Source organism: Saimiri boliviensis, chromosome 9 (assembly GCF_048565385.1).
Source record: "Saimiri boliviensis isolate mSaiBol1 chromosome 9, mSaiBol1.pri, whole genome shotgun sequence".
NCBI classification, from domain to species: Eukaryota; Metazoa; Chordata; class Mammalia; order Primates; family Cebidae; genus Saimiri; species Saimiri boliviensis.
The window spans coordinates 7,189,954-7,208,615 of NC_133457.1; the positions used below are offsets into that span (position 1 = coordinate 7,189,954).

Genomic DNA, 18,662 nt, shown 5'->3' on the forward strand with positions numbered 1-18,662 from the left:
GGCTAGCCTTAGGCTAGCAGCTGAAAAATCCTCTTGCTCTTCCTTAGAAAATAACAGTAACAGAGGTAAGGCTTATGTGACTATGAAAGCAAAACTGTTTTCTCTTGCGTTCATTTTAGGGAGGAGTTAAAGGAAGGGGTAGGGTATCATATTGATAGTACTTGAGTGATTTAGATTTCACCTGGATGTTGAATTATTTTACATAGAACGAGGATCAGCATAGTTCATTACCTCAAAAGTGAGAAAGAAGAAGGGAGGAGGGGAGCAGAGTAGATTCCTAAGTATGTCGGAGGACCGGGCTGAGCCATGCCCCCAGCACTGAGTGGTCCCAAGGCTCTGCCTCCCTTGTTTTGATGGCTTCCTCGTTCCTTTCTGGTGGACAGGCTTTTTATGCTTTCGGACATTAACTGACATTAGGCTTGAGGGTCCTACCAGGATATCAGTTTTAATTTTCTAGATTTAGTGTGTTCACTAGTGTTTGCCATTATTGGTTATTTCAGCAGGAAAAAAAAAAACATTTAGTTCATCCTTTTATTAAAAAATGACTCAGCAACTGCAATCTGACAGAACATTTTCTCTAATTTTTATGGAGAATTTTTTTTAACTCTTGTCTCCTTTTAGGTTTCTTCTTTTCAGAATTTATTTTTTAGTTATTGGTTGCACATGTATTTTTGTTGTTGTTGTTCATCCATTTGTTCATTTTAGAGATGGGATCTTGCTGTGTTTCTCAGGCTGGCCTCGAACTCCTGGACTTGTGCCATCCTTCTGCCTCAGCCTCCCAAGTAGCTGGGAGTACAGACGAGCAGCACTGCACCAGCTTGAAACATGTATTTTAGATCTAAATCTACATGGTGTCTATATTTGTATTTTAAATTTCTCTTAGAAAATAAGTTAGCATTGGGGGGTAATATTACATTTTCTCTTTAAAATTCAATTGTAATAACATCCCCTTTGTTACACTGTCCCCAAATTTAAAAAACACAGTTAAAAATTCTATGCCACGCAGAGATGACTACTTTGATATTCAGCGCAAGTTAAGGAAAATATTAAAAGTTTGTTTTAAAAATTATTTTTAAAGTTTGGTGATAGAAATTTGCGATTTGGGAGCCGGACGGTAGAAGTAGGATAGAGGAGAAGGTGTCCTGAGTTTAGCTGTGAGATTTTGGCCTCATCGCTAAAAGAAGAGGATTGGATTAGGCTCTTAGGGGGTCTTCCTACCCAATGCATTTCAGATTTTATAAAGTTGCTTCTTTAAAAACTGTCTTACCATGACTATGCCTCAGGTTCCTAGTGAGCTTTAGGTCGGCTGACTCGCTGCCATTCCCCCCAAGTCTGCCCTCGTCTAGATCGTAACTTGGCCTTATGTAACAGGCAGCTCATGCTGGGCGTGTTCCTTCATGGCCATTTCCTGATCAGTAAAGTATGACCGCACAGCATCCTTCCTGCTCTAGAGCATGGGGATCCCTCTGCCTGGGAGTGATCTGAGGCTAATTGTTCCACCTCCAGGATCTCATGTAGGCCCAAACTGCCATCCCAAGGTGTATTATTCAGTCATCTGTCAGACCCATTGAGAACTGCTGTCTTAGTTTGGAAATGAAATTTTAAATGGAAGAAACATAACGTTTTCTTTTCCAGTGTTAACTTCTGCCATGTTTCTAGTGGCTACTTAAAAAAAAAAAAATAGCAACAACAAAAACCGTGTATACTAAGTTTTTTTTTTTAGAAGAGCTGAGATTTTATTTCAACAAGAACTGCCCACTGCCTGCGTTTGTAACACAGATCGCTTTTACCTGACACAGATCACTTTTACCCCACTTCATCTCTGGCCTTGGGTCAGTACCACAAGCTACCTCAGTCCCAGGCTGCTAATGGAAAGAATTGGGCATTGAGGTATCCTTGTAACAAATTATTGACTCAGAAGATTTGCTGCTTGGTAAGGGCTTGAAAATCTAGTGCAAAGTCTCTCAAACTGCCTGCTGGTAGACATGCCTCAGGGACCCCTCAGGAATGAGGGATTGCGAGGCAGAGCAGACTAGAGTTGAGTGGTCAAGTCATGGCTTGAACCAGGGGAGTTCCGCTTAAGGTTTTATTTGGGAAGCAGTACTGCAAACGGAACCACAGGGGAAGGAAGGGAGAGAGAGAAGGAAGACCAGAGAGGGAGAGGGACACTGATCCTTTGAGGTCCCTGGAATGATACACACAGGGACGTGTTCATCGATGGATGGAGGTGATGAGAGATCAACAGTGAGGTGTCAGAGGACAGAGTACTTTACTTGAATCTAGAAAGAGAGAGTAAGTTTTCTGAGGAGTCAAGAAGGCAAAGGGCAACCCAGAACAAGAAAAACACAGCATCTGAGAGGCAAGAAACAATACATTTACAGAAGTGCAAAGCGTTTGTTCTCAAGGTCCACGGAGTAAGAGCAGGTGGGAGCCTACCAAGATGGTGTGGCAGAAAGGGGTCAGCTCCGGAGGGCACTGTGAGCCATGCCCAGCAGTTTGCCTGTATCCTGTTACAGGCACCATTAAAATAATTTCAAGGTTAATCAGCTGAATAATATCAGACAGACCCTCCGTATTTGCCTACATTTCCCCTCCCTGCTTTCAGTGCTTTAATAGATAAACAGCCATTATTTAAGATATGATTTATAGCCGTTACTTTAAAGTCCACTGTTGGTTGCAAAGCTATGGATTCCTTTGCAAGAATCATCATGATGGCATCACAGACACAAAAGAGGAGGCGGTTTGCTACTTTTTCCTTGTGCAAGATTGACATACGGCTTGCAGGACAGGTCGCGCTGCTGCTCCATAAGAAAGTGAGTGTTCCTGGTTCTGTAGCAGTGGTACTTCTCTATCTTGTGAAAACTAAATTTCTAAAAGCTCCTTGGAATGGAAAGAGTTGGTAGTGCTGATACCGACTCATCGCCCTCTGCACTAACCACTGAGCCCAGCCTCCCACACTTTGTAGATGGGGAAATGAGGGTCCAGACACGTCCGGAGGTCCTGGGCAGAGCCTGGGCAAGAACTGGGCCTCTGGGATTGTGGTCCAGGCCTCTTTACAGGGTAACATGCCACCCTCTCCCTCGATTTCAGGAAAAGTTGAAATAAGTGTGAGGGGCTGTGTCGGTGACAATATTGGATTATGACCTACTGTCTCCTCTGTCTTCTTTTCTAAGTAAGGAGAAAAAAAAAAGGCAGCAGAATGTGGGTCAAAAGCTGAAGGAAGCACCACCAGAATCAGAGTAAATAGATGTTTAAAGCTGAGATATGTGAGAAGAAAAGAAGACAGGCAGAGTGTGCAGAAGTTAAAGGACCAGAGGAGTGGGGAAAGTTAGGGTGGTAAGGGAGAGAAGTAGCAGAAAAAGGTAAAAGCTTCAAGAGCATGAGGATATAGGAGCTCTCGGTTACAAAATTGGCCCAATGATGTTTTCTACCACAATTTTTAAAAAATTTGGTCCCACTAAACTAGCACGTTTTCACCAACCTCAACTACTGAATCTAGATCGCACCAGGCCAAACGCTTTCTCCACGCCGCAATTACATATGCCTCCTTACCTGTTGTTAATTCATGCACATGCCACAGCATCTACGGGGTAGGCACTCACTATTCCAGGTGCTGGAAATACATTGATAAGACACAGTCCTTGCCTTTATGAAACATATCGTTTAGTAAGGAAGACAACATTTAAAATTAATCGGAAGACGCGAGCACATGTAAGGACAGCCAGCATCCGCTGACAGCAAGACTGCCTGTGTCACTGTCAAGTACTTTTTATACGTCATCTCATATCGTTCCCCCTGCAATTCTACGCATTAGGTATTATAATTTCAAGTTTTGAGATGAGGAAACTGAGGCCTGGGAGGTTAAGGGACTCGCCTAAGGTCATGCAGCTAGGATCTGAACCCAGCTGATCTTAGAAGCTACATTTTATTGCCTAATAGCAAGAAGTAAAATGTATTTTGGGAGCTATATATAAAATTCACATAGAAGTCATCATAAGTATGACCATCTTTGCTGTTGTCTGAGAGTCATATGTAGACATTGTGTTTTCTCAAGGAGCAAAGAGAAAATAGTTCTTTTCTGAGCGTGCCCCTTGGCGCACCCTACTCACTTCTGATTCTGCCATGTGATTGCTGCTTCATTGTGATTCTAAAGACCAAAGGTGCCCACCTTGGGAAAGCAGTCGCTAATGTTCAACACTGTGTCCTTGATCGCAAATTTGGATTGATTGCTGTCTCTTTTATTTTAGGCTTCTTTTTAAAATAAAGATAAGTGAATAATCTCAGATGAACGATAGCAGAATCATATCCAGCTGAAACCATTACAAGATATTTTAAGAATGAAGGAAACCAAAGTTTCTTCTTCTACTGAGTGTTTTCTGTGTATTCTCCATGCAGAATACACAGAAAATACACACAGAGATATTTGTGTATTCTCCATGCAGGCCTAGCTCCCCTTCATGTGAGTCTTCCTCTCACATAAGCTCTTGTCAAATGCCTTGGAGAGGAGGTAGAACCAAATTGTTCAACATTGCATTTTTTTAATTTAACTGGACACCCACTGTGAAAATAAACAAAGTGACTGGGACGTTTCACGAAAGAAACACAAAATATTTTACACAATAAAAATATCTACTTAACATGATGTTTCTGTGCATATCTGTCTTTCTGTCTTCCCCCATTGACACAGTACAGCTCCGATCCAAGCAGTTTTTCTTTATGGTTTGAATTGAATGCTACTGTTGGTCATCAGAACTAAATCTTATTTTTTTTCTTCACAGGGTCGTCATGTCAAAACAGGCCAGCTTGCAGCCATTAAGGTTATGGATGTCACAGGGGTAAGTATCTTTATCTTGCCATCTCAATAGCCATACAGATGCTCCTTGACTTACCATGGGGTCACATCCTGGTAGACTCATCATAAGTAGAAAATATCGTAAGTTGAAAATGCATTTAATACACATAACCTATTGAACATCATAGGTTAGCCTAGCCTACCTTAAACATACTCAGAACACTTACATTAGCCTACAGTTGGGCAACATCATCTGTCACAAAGCCTGTTTTATAATAAAATGTTGACTATCACATGTAATTTGTTGAACACTATAGTGAAGGTAAAAAACAGAATGGTTGTATAGGTACTTGAAGTACAATTTCTACCAAATGCATGTCGATTTCACACCACTGTAAGTCAAAAAAAATCTTAAGTTGAACCATTGTATACCAGGGACCATCTGTATATTTGTAATAGAGAAGTTAATGATTAAAAAAATTGTTTTCCTGAAAAATAATCTTTCCCTACTTGTGGTTAACATATGGAAGAGTATGCAATAGCTGACTGAAGAGGCCATAGGTATATCACTCCAATTACATATGATACTACACACTGCCTTATGTAGTTAGAGTGAATACTGTGTGCCAATAATTTACATAAACACAACTACCGATATTTGCATATGAATGCAGAACAAGGATTTGAAGGTATTAAATGAATAACACTGAGATTATACAGAAGAAATGAGTCTTAACTGTTTTCCCAAAGGTCCGCCTACCACTGGAGTAGACAGGAGCTTGGTTAGCTCTAAGATCTTGGTAGGATATTTAACATGAATATTTCCCAAAACAAAATATTGCTGATCAAATAATCATGATAAACACAAATTCTTGTCACTATAGAGCAACACTGAAACAAACTTTCTGCCTGGATAATCAAAAGCAATCTAAGGAGTAGATTTTATTTTAAATGCAATCTAATGTTTTTGATCCTTTTACTAGGCCTATTTAAAATATTTTAATGCCTTTTCAAGAGTACACAGCAAAAATGAGACTTGAAAGGATTCACTGGACACCAAAGCATGTTAATAATTTTCTGTTGTCCTGGGGATTTTTCTAAGATGTCTGTCTGCTGTACATGAAAGCTAAAAGATCAAAGTCTTCCATTCAGCTCGGAGATTGATTATTCAACATAAGCAGACATAGAATGAATGGGTCACACAAAAGCATCAAGAACCAATACATAAATAAGAAAGACACACAGTATGTCTGTATGTCAAACTTCAACCCATACTTTTTGGGCTCAGTTTGTTACCTTTGATAAGTATATGTTGTATGATAGTTACCTACCATAATACTCCTTTCGTTAATTATTGTTTGTACCACACTGTACTGACTTCTGACTTTCTTTTTCTTATCATTGATCTAAATTCCTCTTTAATTTATATATATATATATATTTTTTGGTGGGAATGTAAATTAATTCAACCATTGTGGAAGACAGTGTGGCGATTCCTCAATGACCTAAAAATAGAAATCCCATTTGACCCAGCAATCCCATTACTGGGTATATATCCAAAGGATTATAAATCATTCTATAAGGACACATGCACACGAATGTTCATTGCAGCACTATTTACAATAGCAAAGACCTGGAACCAACCCAAATGCCCAAAGATGATAAACTGGATAGGGAAAATGTGGTACATATACACCATGGAATATTACACAGCCATCAAAAATGATGAGTTCACGTCCTTTGTAGGGACATGGATGAACCTGGAAACCATCATTCTCAGCAAACTGACACAAGAGCAGAAAATCAAACACCGTATATTCTCACTCATAGGTGGGTGTTGAACAATGAGAACACATGGACACAGGGAGGGGAGCACTACACACTGGGGTCCGTTGGGGGGAAATGGGGGAGGGACAGGGGGTGGGGAGGTGGGAAGAGATAGCATGGGGAGAAATGACAGATACAGGCGAGGGGACGGAAGGCAGCAAACCACACTGCCATGTGTGTACCTATGCAACAATTTAGCATGTTCTTCACGTGTACCCCAAAACCTAAAATGCAATTTAAAAAAAATTTATATATGTTTTTAACCAGTAAAAAATTTTGTTCCTGTATGTTTACCCTTAGATAAAGTACTAATTTTTTTTTTGGTCTTAAATACATTATTTCCATTTCAGGTATTATAAAAGTTCAAATATTTAGTCCTAATTAGTTTATTAAATTCACTTGGCCTTTACTAAATAACAAATTACATGTGTATTATGTTAATTTGGTTTAAGAAAACTCTAAATAACAGAGGATTAAGTGTCATAGAAATGTCTTGCTCTCTCATGTTAAAGGAGTCTAAAGGTGGACAGCCCAGGAATGTATGTCAGTGGTGTGGTAGAGTGAAGGATGTATTTATCTTTCTGCTTCATCATTCTAATGCATGGTCTCCACAGTTAAGGTTGCTTTATGGTTCAAGATAGTTATCGGATTTCTGCTGATCACACGTTATGGCAGGCAAAAAAACAGGGAGAAGGGGGAGCAGAAGGGTAGAAAAGAGCCCCTTCCAGTGAAATATTTTCTACTTCTATACAACATTAATACTTACTTCTGCTTTCATTGCATATGTCTAGCTGCAAGGGAAGCTGGAAAATGTAGTCTTTTATTCTACTAATGTGTGCAGTTAAAAATCCAGATTCTATTAGAAATGAAGGGAGAGTGGATATTGGAATGGTCGATTAGCCAGATGTGACACAAAAATTAAAACCGGATACTATCAGTCTCCACATAGAAACACATTATAAATGTGTAAACATTTTACAAAGCTCAAACCACAGAACAAATCAGAATTTGTTGTGCAATGCAGCTGAAGTCATACTACTGTATTCTCCTTGGGTTGAATAGGATCTCTGCATAATGAGATGAGCTTGGCAGTTTAACAATTAATGGCTGTGGAAGGAGTCCAAGGCATTCATGCTGTAGATTAAATTCTCTTGTGTGGTTCTGAAGAACTACAGTTGAGAGTTCCACTGATGTCATTAATCTCAGTGCATAAAATGTATATTGATGCTCAAAGTATGACTCTCCACAATTTAAAGCCTCACAAGTAGAACCACAAACTACTTGAGAACTACTGTTTCTATTGCTAGAGCACCTTGCTTGGAATGGAAAGTTACCCGGTTACTTGTCCCAGAGTATGTATTTTCAATTTAAGGAGTGTCAGTTAGTCTTTCTAAACTGGGTTTCATTAGGCATCTAAGCCCTACAGAAGATGATTTGAAAGACTGTCTTCTTAATTCTCTCAAGGAGGGTACAGAGGCCATTCAGCACGCATAAGAATGTCAATCCATTACACAGAGTGGATGCTTTATAGTATCTAGGCTTAATTCTCTTAGGGAACTCCAATAGAGGAGGGCTAGTTTCTGTGATTCAGTCACATCATTGATGATTATTTAACTACTGACTTAACCAAGGCAAACACGGATGCACATCAGAAAATGGTTTTCTAATTTTTGTGGTGTCTGATGTGACGTCAAGTGACTTTCATATCACCCCTGTACACGTCACAGTCAACATAAGATTTTCTTTGTGAAACTCACATGGTGCCTTTAGAAAACAATCTATTCTATTTTGCCATGTTGTCTTTTGTGTATTACAGAATGCTATAAAAGCTTCTTACCAATTATTATTGGTACTCATTATTGTACTCATTATAGCTGCTCTGTTAAAAACTGAAATGAATTCTCAAAGGTCATCTTTGTTAATTGTATGATATGACCTACTGCAAAGTTCCTATAGTTTATTGTTATGAAACTGATAAAGCCATAAGCTTGTAATCAATTTTTAAATTGTTTTTATTGTATATCACTTCCTTTTTTATATAAAATAGCCATTGAGAGAACTGGACATAATGCTTATATTTTTCCATTTTTAGAGCTGATTTTTAGAGCAAATTTGCCAACATCTTCAGAATCTATGCTTAAACTCAGAATTGGCCTTGAAGATCTTCTAGTTCATGAAGTCATTATGGAATTTCTCTATTTTGTCAGAGTCTGGGGTTTACCTCTCAGCTGCATTTTTGTACTCTAGAATGACTTACAGCATCTAGGAGGAGCTGGACCCTCCCAGGTAGTGTTTCTCAAAGTGAACCATCAGCATCAGTGGGCAGTAAGCACCCCTGAGGTACTCATGAGAAATGAAAATTCCTGGGCCTGATGTAGGATTTCTGGAGTAGCCTCAAAACCTGCCTTTTCTATAAACTCCTTGGAGTGTCACACACATCAAAATGAGAGTACTATTTTTCTAGGGTCTTTTATTTACTTCTTTTGGGCCACCATGTGTGAAGGAGCTATGGTTTTGTTTGTTTTTTTGTTTGTTTGTTTTTTGGGGGTTTTTGTTTTCCTTTGGAAACCCTTTAAATAATCCCCATTTTCATTTGGATACAAATTTCTAGTGTAAAGTAGGCCCTTTACAATGACGCCCTGACGTGCATATAGGACTTAATGAAATACTAATGTTGTAAGCTTTTCCTTTTACAATGACTGGTTGTGATTACACTACTCAGGACGTTTGGGGTTGTAGTAACAAACCTCCTGAATGAAGGTGGAAAGGGAATTTACTAGCTTGTATGAATTAAAACAATCAAAAACAAAACAAAAAACAAACAAAAAAAAAACGGCACAGCCTCAGCAGGAGGCAGAGCATCACCTAACATGATCAGGATTTTGTCTGTCTCCGTCTGTGGGCTCTGCTTTCCTCTCAGCAGCAGCTGCAGGCTCATGTTTTCATTACCTCATTGCCATTGGTCCCAGCAAAGGTGCCAGTCTAAATGTCAGTGGTCCAGTTTGGGCTATGTCCCCATCCCTGAGCCAATTTCTGACTCTCCAGTTCATGTCTGGCCTGGATGCCTGGCTCTGGAACCTACCACAGGGACAGAGAGTTGATTTGTCAAAGGAAAACCTGAGAGCTATTGTAGAAAAGGGTGGGAAAGATGCTGAGTGGGCAAAACCAGGAGAATTCTATGACAATAAAATCATATATTATAGTGAGTGTGTTCAAAACTGATTTGGCCCTTCAGTAATGGGTTTCTCTAGTTACATTTTTTAATATTCCCATCAAAAAGAATAATGATGGTAGCTAACACTGAATTCGTGATTACTGTGTGCCAGAACTCTTTAAAATACTTTCTATATATTAATTCATTTGATTCTCTCAGCAGCTAACCAAGCAGGTTCCATGATTAGCCCCATTTTAGAGATGTGAAACCCAGGCATTCTAAGTATCTCGCTCAATATAACATGGCTGTTAAAGGAAGGTGTGAATATTTCACCCTGAGCAATGTAACTCCATCCTTTAATTCTATCCTCTTAACCACATTGTTATCAGTCTTCAATTAATGTAGTGTTTAATTTCATGTGATTCTTTTTTCACTGATTTTATTCAACAAACATTTACTAAACATCTACTTTATGGCAGGCACTGGAAATTTAAAGATGAAGAAAATGGTCTTTTGCCTGCTCACAGCAACACAACCTTGCCCTAGATATTTATAAATAAAGCGTGTGCACATGATAAGGCTATGAATGTATAAATAACGTTACTTGGGAAGTTTGGTGGAACTGTGGGGAGACAGTCCTCACTGAGGAAGCCCAGGAGGGCACTGAGGTGAGGACATTCCCAGCCAGGAATAAGCCAGTGCCAAGGCATGAGGCTGAGAGGGCATGTTCTGGAAGCTGCACATGGCTTGGTTTCGAGGTTAAAAGTGCCAAGAAGGGATTGATACAAGATAAATCTAGACACATTAGAGGAGGCCAGGTCATAAAGAAATTGAGTACTGTGACAGGAGTTTACAAGGTTTTTAGTTTTTAATTTTCTCAGTAGAACACTTTGATCAAATAGTCTTAGGGAAAAACCCAATATGTAAAAGAGATGTAAGGAGGTTTGCTTTTTTCTTTTTCTTCCTTTTTTTTTTTTAACCAAGGGTAGGAGACTGTTAAGTCTTGGCTCCTTTTCTCAAACTACTACTAGAGCTAATTCAAGAGCCAGAAGCTGAACAGGAGAGTAGCATGGTGGATTGATTGCCTACTAGGAGGATTCATGCTAAGCCCCGCTTCACTGAATTCCTATTTCTGTCTTACTGAATTCCTGGAGGTGAAGCTTATGACCAGCCTCCATCTCTTTCTGAAGATTAAGCAAGTGGTCTTCTCCCACTAGTAGACTGTTTTGCCCATCATTAAAGGGCTCAGTGAATGTTTGCTGAAATTGGACAAAAAGAAAAGAAAAATCTTTTCATCTTGGGTTGTTTGGAAGAGGGGGACACATTGTTCCAAGTATATCTGATTCTTTCATCCCAAAGGGAGGCAGTTCAGTGGCATAATTAATAGTATACACATACTAAGAATGTTAATAATAATGAATATAGCCACAGCCAAAAAAGGGGCTAATACTGATTATTTATTATGTGACAAGTGTTGTTCTTAGTACGTAAAATGTACTAGTTTAATCCTTAAAACAATGTTTGTTAGGAGAATACTCCTGTTACATCTGTTTTACAAAGGAATTGACAGCACAGAGAACCCAAGAAAGTTACCCATGCCTCACCAATAATAAATGGCAGGGTCGGAATTCAAATCCAGCCGGTCAGGGCATACCCACACTCTTCACAGACATCTGATTATTGGATGAGAAATGGGAGAGTATTGCGAGAGCATGGCCTTCAGATTCAGAGAGCTGGGCTTACATTCCACCGTCTCCTTACTGATTTTGACCTTGGGCAAATCCTTACTTTTCTGAGCCACGGTTTTCTTATTAGTTAATATTGCAAAATTGTTTTGAGGCTTAAATGGGAGGTATATCTTGTACCTGACACATAATAGGTCCTCAATACATGATTTTAATGGTTAGTGCCAGTAAGATACATTGAATGACTAAATAAGATAGGCAGTAGGAATGAAAAGAAGATTTTAGAGTGTGCATTAAAATCCTATAGTTGTAGATTTTGATGACACCCTGATCTGTAAACTACACGCCATACCTCTGTTAGTTAATTGCTGATACGGGTAAATAGTTTGCACGCGTCCTGCCTTTACCACCTCAGTTATGGAGTTGTTAGCCTTACCCTGAATAGTATGTGGCTATAAAAATGGCTTACTAGTGCAGGATCCAGGAAAGAAAGTAAAGCTAGATTCTAGAAGCTGAAGGCTGAAGTCACAAGATTTTATTCATTTATTCACTTAAGAATGAATGAATGCACTGTGCTACGGAGTCATCCAGCAAACAAGACAGACATGGACACTATTTTTTGGAATCTTATATTTCAGTGCAAGACATTTATCAGTTAAACAATCACAGTCACAATTCTGATTAGCTTCGAAGGAGTGTACAGAGTATGAAGAGAGAATCTAAGAAGAAACTGACCTAGCTGGGTGGCCAATAAATGATTTCTGAGAAAGTGACAGCTGTGTGAGATCTACAGGATGAGAAGACCATGGTTAGCCAGGTGAAGGTGTAGAAGAGGTACACTTCCAGATTTGGGAGCTTTACCTTCAGGTAGGGTCCTCAAAGCTTGGGGATTCCCATCTGAGGCTCCTCTGCCACAGAGGCCCTCTGGACAGCTCTTTGGGACTTTTACTTTGGGGCTGTTTACATAGATGTCTTTAGCAGACAGAACAGTCTGATCAAGCACATGGTCAAAACTTTCAATAGAGAAAAGATAAACAAATGGCTTTTTTGTCTTCATGATACCCTCCACCTTTGGGACTATTTTCAGCGCTTCAATTCTGTATGCTCTACGGCATGTAGAACTTGGAAAGCTTCTAGGGTTCTAAAAATGAAAACTGAGCTGCCCACTCAATGCACATTTTAGCATCTGTCCTCATCTTGCATACAGATTAGACCCCTTTTAGTGGCTTATATGTCTGGGTCTCTGCACATATTCATGCATACTGGGTGTAGGTCCTGGATGTTGGGCTTGTCACATATGTATTCTCACATGTTAGAGACGTTGCTTGAGAGTGAAAAATAGGCCTGGGGTCTACTGTCTATACTTCGAAACTAATAAAGGTGAGAAGTAGTTGTTAAAAATATTTTTATATCATAATAGCTTGTATTCACTGGTGACGTTTTTTTGTGTACCTCAAAGCACTTGATCAAAAATATAATTAATTCCCTTAGCCCTCTAGTGGGGTGGAGATGCCTATAGATGAGAAAATTGGCACACAGAAATTGGGGCGTTTGGAATCACGGACTGGACTGTTCAGATCCTGAATTCCAACCAAGCTCCTCAGCGGTGGAACACAGGGTCTCCTTTTGCAGGTCCATCCCTTCCTTTATGCTGCCAGCATTTCCCACCTCACGTTTATTCCCCTCTTTGGACTTTACTAGGTCCTCTCTTGGTTAGCTCTGTTGCTCTTCTGTGACTTGACTTCATCAATATTTTGGATTTCTATTTAATGACTTGGGAAGTTCAGCTTTTCTTTTTCTTTTTCTTTTTTTTTTCCTACTGATCCAAAATGTGGATAAATATATAAATATTATATATATTTTTTCCTACTGATCCAAAATGTCACCTTTGTTGGTGACATTTTGGATCAGTAAGAAAAAAAATATATGTAAGATATATAATATATATAATAAAATATATATGTATTATATATAATGTATATAATAAAATGATATAAAATAAAAATATATATTATATATAATTATATATTATATATTATATACATATAATATATATGTATTATATATATATTTAATATTTTTTATTGCACTTTAGGTTGTGGGGTACATGTGAAGAACATGCAGGATTGTTGCATAGGCACATACATGGCAATGTGGTTTGCTGCCTCCATCCCCATCACCTATATCTGACATTTCTCCCCATGTTGTCCCTCCCCAACTCCCTACCCCCTGCTGTCCCTTCCTTAGTCCCCCTAACAGATCCCAGTGTGTAGTGCTCCCCTCCCTGTATCTATGTGTTCTCATTGTTCAACACCCACCGGTGAGTGAGAACACGCAGTGTTTGATTTTCTGTTCTTGTGTCAGTTTGCTGATAATGATGGTTTCCAGGTTCATCCATGTTCCTACAAAGGACACTTCCTGGCCCTCTGACCCTGGACATATTGCTTAACCTTCTCTATTCTACATCCATAAATGTGGATAATGCCACCTCTCTCACAAAGTTAGTAACTGTGTTAGTAGTTATTTATAAAGCGTTTCAAAACAACATGTCAAACATAGTATTCAGTTCATATTGTTTGTTATTATTACCAGGTATTTTGCAGACAATTTTTATTTTTCTCTTTGACACCAAAAGCCTCCAAAGTAGACAACATGCTACATGGCCTTGGCAAACACTTTTTCTGCCAGGAAAATGTTTTCCTCCCAGACATGCTCTTTTTTCCTTCCCAGCTGGGTAACTTTCACCCTGCCTTAAGAACTCAGCTCAAACTTGAGTTTCTTGAAGTTAATTAGATCAGCTACCACATAACTCTTATGGTAGTAATTTTGCATTTATCTGTGATTCTTTGATTCATATCTGTGGCTTCCACTAAACTGTAGTAAGCTTCATTGTGGCAGAATTTGAATCTGTTACGCCTATTGTAGTATGATTATATTATTGGCATTTAGCCTTATGATTAGGATATGGAAGGCACTTAGTAAATAATTCTTCTTTCTTCTTTACTTTTTTTTTTCAACTGTTGTTTTAGATTGGGGGGTACCTATGCAGGTTTGATACTTCAGTATGTTGTGTGATGTTGAGATTTGTGGCAAATGATTCTGTCACCCAGGTACTGACCATAGTACCCAACAGTCAGTTTTCAGCTCTTGTCCACCTCCCTCCCCATGTAGTAATTCATCTTCACGTTCATCTGTACCCAATGCTTAGCTCCTATTCGCAAGTGAGAAGTACAGGATTTGGTTTTCTGTTTTTGCATTAATTTGCTTAGGATAATAGCCTCCAGCTCAACCATGTTGCTGCAAAGGACATGCTTCCATTTCTTTTTATGGCTGCATAGTATTGCATGGTGTATGCATACCACATTTTCTTTATCCATTCCACCATTGATAGGTACCACGGTTGATTCCATGTCTTTGCTATTGTGAATAGTGCTGCAGTGAACATGAGAGTGCATGTATTTTTGGGGGCAGAATGATTTGTTTTCTCTTAGATATATACATAGTAATAGAATTGCTGGATTGAGTAAATCATTCTTGAATGAATTGATTTAACTTAGAATTAAAATATATGGCAAATCCAAGTGCTGCCTGCAGAATGTCCTAACAAAGTCCTATCAATGCTACAATAAAGAGACAGAGACTTAGACAACTCATTGGACCACTCTGAGTCTGTTTGTTTAAATCTGTTAGATGTAATAGGTTTATTACATCTAATTATTTAGTAGTCTATTGTAATTATTTATTACAATCTATTAGATATAATAGATTTAAGGAAACAGACCCAAAGGTGTATAACTTGACCCTGAGATAATTTTAGGTGATTTACATGCTTAATTCTCATTTAATTTTAAATATATTTTGACCTTTAATAAACGAATTTAAAAAGCAGACCTCAAACTGTATGTTATAAACCAACTTAGAACACACTGGAAAATGCCTGCCTCTTAATCTAGGCTGCTAGGTTACCCTATTCATGTGCAGAATATCATTGATTGTGAAGATCCTGCTAAAATTTCATGACATGCTCTTAACTATTTCCACTATTTATCTTAGGAAATGCAGATTTTTCTCCCTCCTATAGAACTGGAAAAAAAAGAAAATTAATAAGATATTGGAGCTGATGTGTAACTTTAAATTTCTAATTTTGTATTCACTAGAACAACTTCTTTGTTGTCATTGACTAATTGTTTAAGTAGATGTTGCATAGTTAAACAAATAAATGTTTACTGATTCAAAAAAGTTAGTTTTTGTCAGCTATACATTAGCATCCTGAAAGAAAAAATTCTATTGCAGGGAGGGATTTCACTATTACAAATTATTTTAGAAACTTTTTAAAAACTACATTCTAGATCATAGTTGATGATCCCTTCAAATTCTCATAGGCTGTGATTCTTTAATAATAACTTGTCTCTTACTTTTGCCACATTCAGTCAGTGCTGAGGGTGAGAATGATAGATAACACAAACACCTGCTTCATGGCAACAGCTGCTGTGAAAGCAGAGCAGGTGAGCGGGAGCAGAGATGGTTCTAGCCAGTGTCCACACATCTATGGAGTAGTGGTATTTATGACTCTGTACACCGTATGCTTCTCTCTAGACTTCATCCTGACCAGTCCCTTGGACTTGCTGTAGGAATTATGTGGTTTTATTCCTGCACCATGGATTGAGAGTTAAATGTTGGGCAGACTTTATTTCAGAGCATATTAACTATATCAAATGTTTTATTCCATTTTTATATCCTAGCGTATCATGGGTACTTAAAGTGTGTTCCCCTGTGTAATAAATATGCAACTTAAAATCCCTTCTTTATTTCTTGAAATCAATCCTAAGCAAATATTATTGTACACTAACAAACTCCTTTAATTGGAAGACTAAAGTCAGGGTTCTCTTCCGCCCTGGCTTCTGATGCTCTTAAATTCTTCCGATTAACAACTTTGGTTTTGGTCACCATGGATAATTGCCCATCATCTGACTAGTAGTTTTCTCTATAGAATTAAGAATACTGGCTTTGGAGTCAGACAAATCTGGGAAGGAATCTGAGCTTTAATGTTTAAAATATGAGTGAACTTGGGAAAGTTACTTCTCTGAGACTCATTTTACTCGTTTGTAAAATAGGATTCAGCTTCATAGAGCTGTTTTGAGTGCTCAGTAAGATAGTTGATACATAGCCCCTGGTACACAGTAAACATTACATGAGGTTTTGGCTTTGGCTATTTATATGGGTTTTTTTAATTGTACTTTAGGTTCGGGGGTACATGTGCAGATCATGCAGGATTGCTGCATAGGTACATACATGGCAATGCGGTTTGCTGCCTCCATCCTCCCGTCACCTATATCTGGCATTTCTCCCCATGTTATCCCTCCCCACCTCCCCATCCCCCTGCTGTCCCTCCCCTGGTTCCCCGCAACAGACCCCAGTGTGTGATGCTCCCCATGTGTTCTCATTGTTCAACAACCACCTATGAGTGAGAACATGTGGTGTTTGATTTTCTGTTCTTGTGTCAGTTTGCTGAGAATGATGATTTCCAGATTCATCCATGTCCCTACAAAAGACACAAACTCATCATGTTTTATGGCTGCATAGTATTCCATGGGGTATAGGTGCCACATTTTCCTTGTCCACGCTATCATTGATGGGCATTTGGGTTGATTCCAGGTCTTTGCTGTGGTAAACAGTGCTGCAATGAATATACTTGTGCATATGTCTTTATAATAGAATGATTTATAATCCTTTGGATATATACCCAGTAATAGGATTGCTGGATCAAATGAAATTTCTATTTCTAGGTCCTTGAGGAATCACCACACTGTCTTCCACAATGGTTGAACTAATTTACACTCCCACCAACTGTGTAAAATTGTATGACCACATGGTGACAAATCGTGTTGCAATCAGAGGTGGTCAGTGGCTTAAAAGTGGTTTCAAATGCAAGGAAATAGATAATTCCCACTGGAATTATTTGTGTTTGAAAACTGCCTATCTTCCCATGGTTTCTCATCTTCTGGAAGGCCAATCCTGGTTTCTCACGTGGGGGCCAAAGGGCTCTCTGACAAGCAGTAGGAGAGGGCCAATCTCAAAGCACAGCTGCTTTTCAGGCCTCTGCTCCATCACATTTCCTAATGTCCCCTTGGCCAAAGCAAGTCATGTGGCCAAGCCCAGGTTCAAGGAGAAGAGAAACAGACTCTACCTCGAGAGGCAGGTAGGCCACATATCATGGCCATTTTCTTTTTCATTCTACCACAAATACTAAGCAACAAGTAGATCCTGTGATCTTGAAAAAAAAAATCTTCTTTATGTTAAAACTAAAGCTACATTTAGATAAGCATTTAATCAATTTCTAAGCCCTGAGAAGTGGCTTACATAGGTATTTTTATTCCTATTTATAGCTAAAAATGACTGACATTTGGAGAGTTTAAATGCTATGGCTGAGGTTAACACAAGGAATATGGCTGAATTTTGAAGTCTTCTGATTTAAGTAATGCTTATTCCTAGAGCACCAGACTTGGCTTATTGAAGTTACTCTTTAAATGTGTGACAGTTTGGTACCATGACTTTATTTTTCATTATTTCCCAGTTTATCAGAGAGCTTGATCCTTCTGCTTAATATTTAAGATTTAGAAATAGTACATTTACAAAATAGAGAATATTCCTCCCTTATAACTTTTTAGTTTAATTCTAGCCTGCATTGCTCTCTTTGTCTCTTTGGAAAGCATTGTAACTCGTCTCTCTTGATGGGCCATATTGTGAGAGGCTGAACTGTTTATGGCATGGTTAAATGAGTTCTTCTCACTAGTAAGAGCCTTCTTTTCTATTTCACTGAATAACTTACTGCCATCTGTGCCCTAGAGTAAAAATCTGGATAAACAGTAGCCCTGAAGGCCTGCTAAATTGTATGCTCACTTAAAAGGTTGCATAAGATCAAGATCAAGGATTTATATTTCAGAACTACCTAACCATGACCCACAGTGGTTCCATAATGGTGTTTGGAAACAGTGCAATGTAAACCTAAAACTCAAGTGACTTACATTTTTGCCCTCTACCCATTTATTCATTTATTTTTTGCTTCCTTAGATTAGTAATAACATTTACTTTGTAGTACACTTTCTAACTCACCTGCTTTAATTACCACAAAATGCTGGGATTTATAATATCTTTATCTCATTATAAATGAGAAAACTTGCTCACCAAAGATAGGTGACTTTCT

At 38.6% G+C, this 18,662-nt stretch overlaps 1 protein-coding gene across 5 annotated transcripts in view; it reads left to right on the forward strand.

Moving 5' to 3' along the window:
* TNIK (TRAF2 and NCK interacting kinase) overlaps window positions 1-18,662 on the forward strand; it is a 410,093-nt gene that overhangs the window by 238,265 nt on the left and 153,166 nt on the right. For all 5 annotated transcript variants that reach the window (XM_003925097.4, XM_003925098.4, XM_003925096.4 and 2 more), the window contains one exon: window positions 4,779-4,835. In XM_003925097.4, coding sequence (XP_003925146.1) covers window positions 4,779-4,835 — 57 coding nt within the window. The remainder of the gene's footprint in view (window positions 1-4,778; window positions 4,836-18,662) is intronic.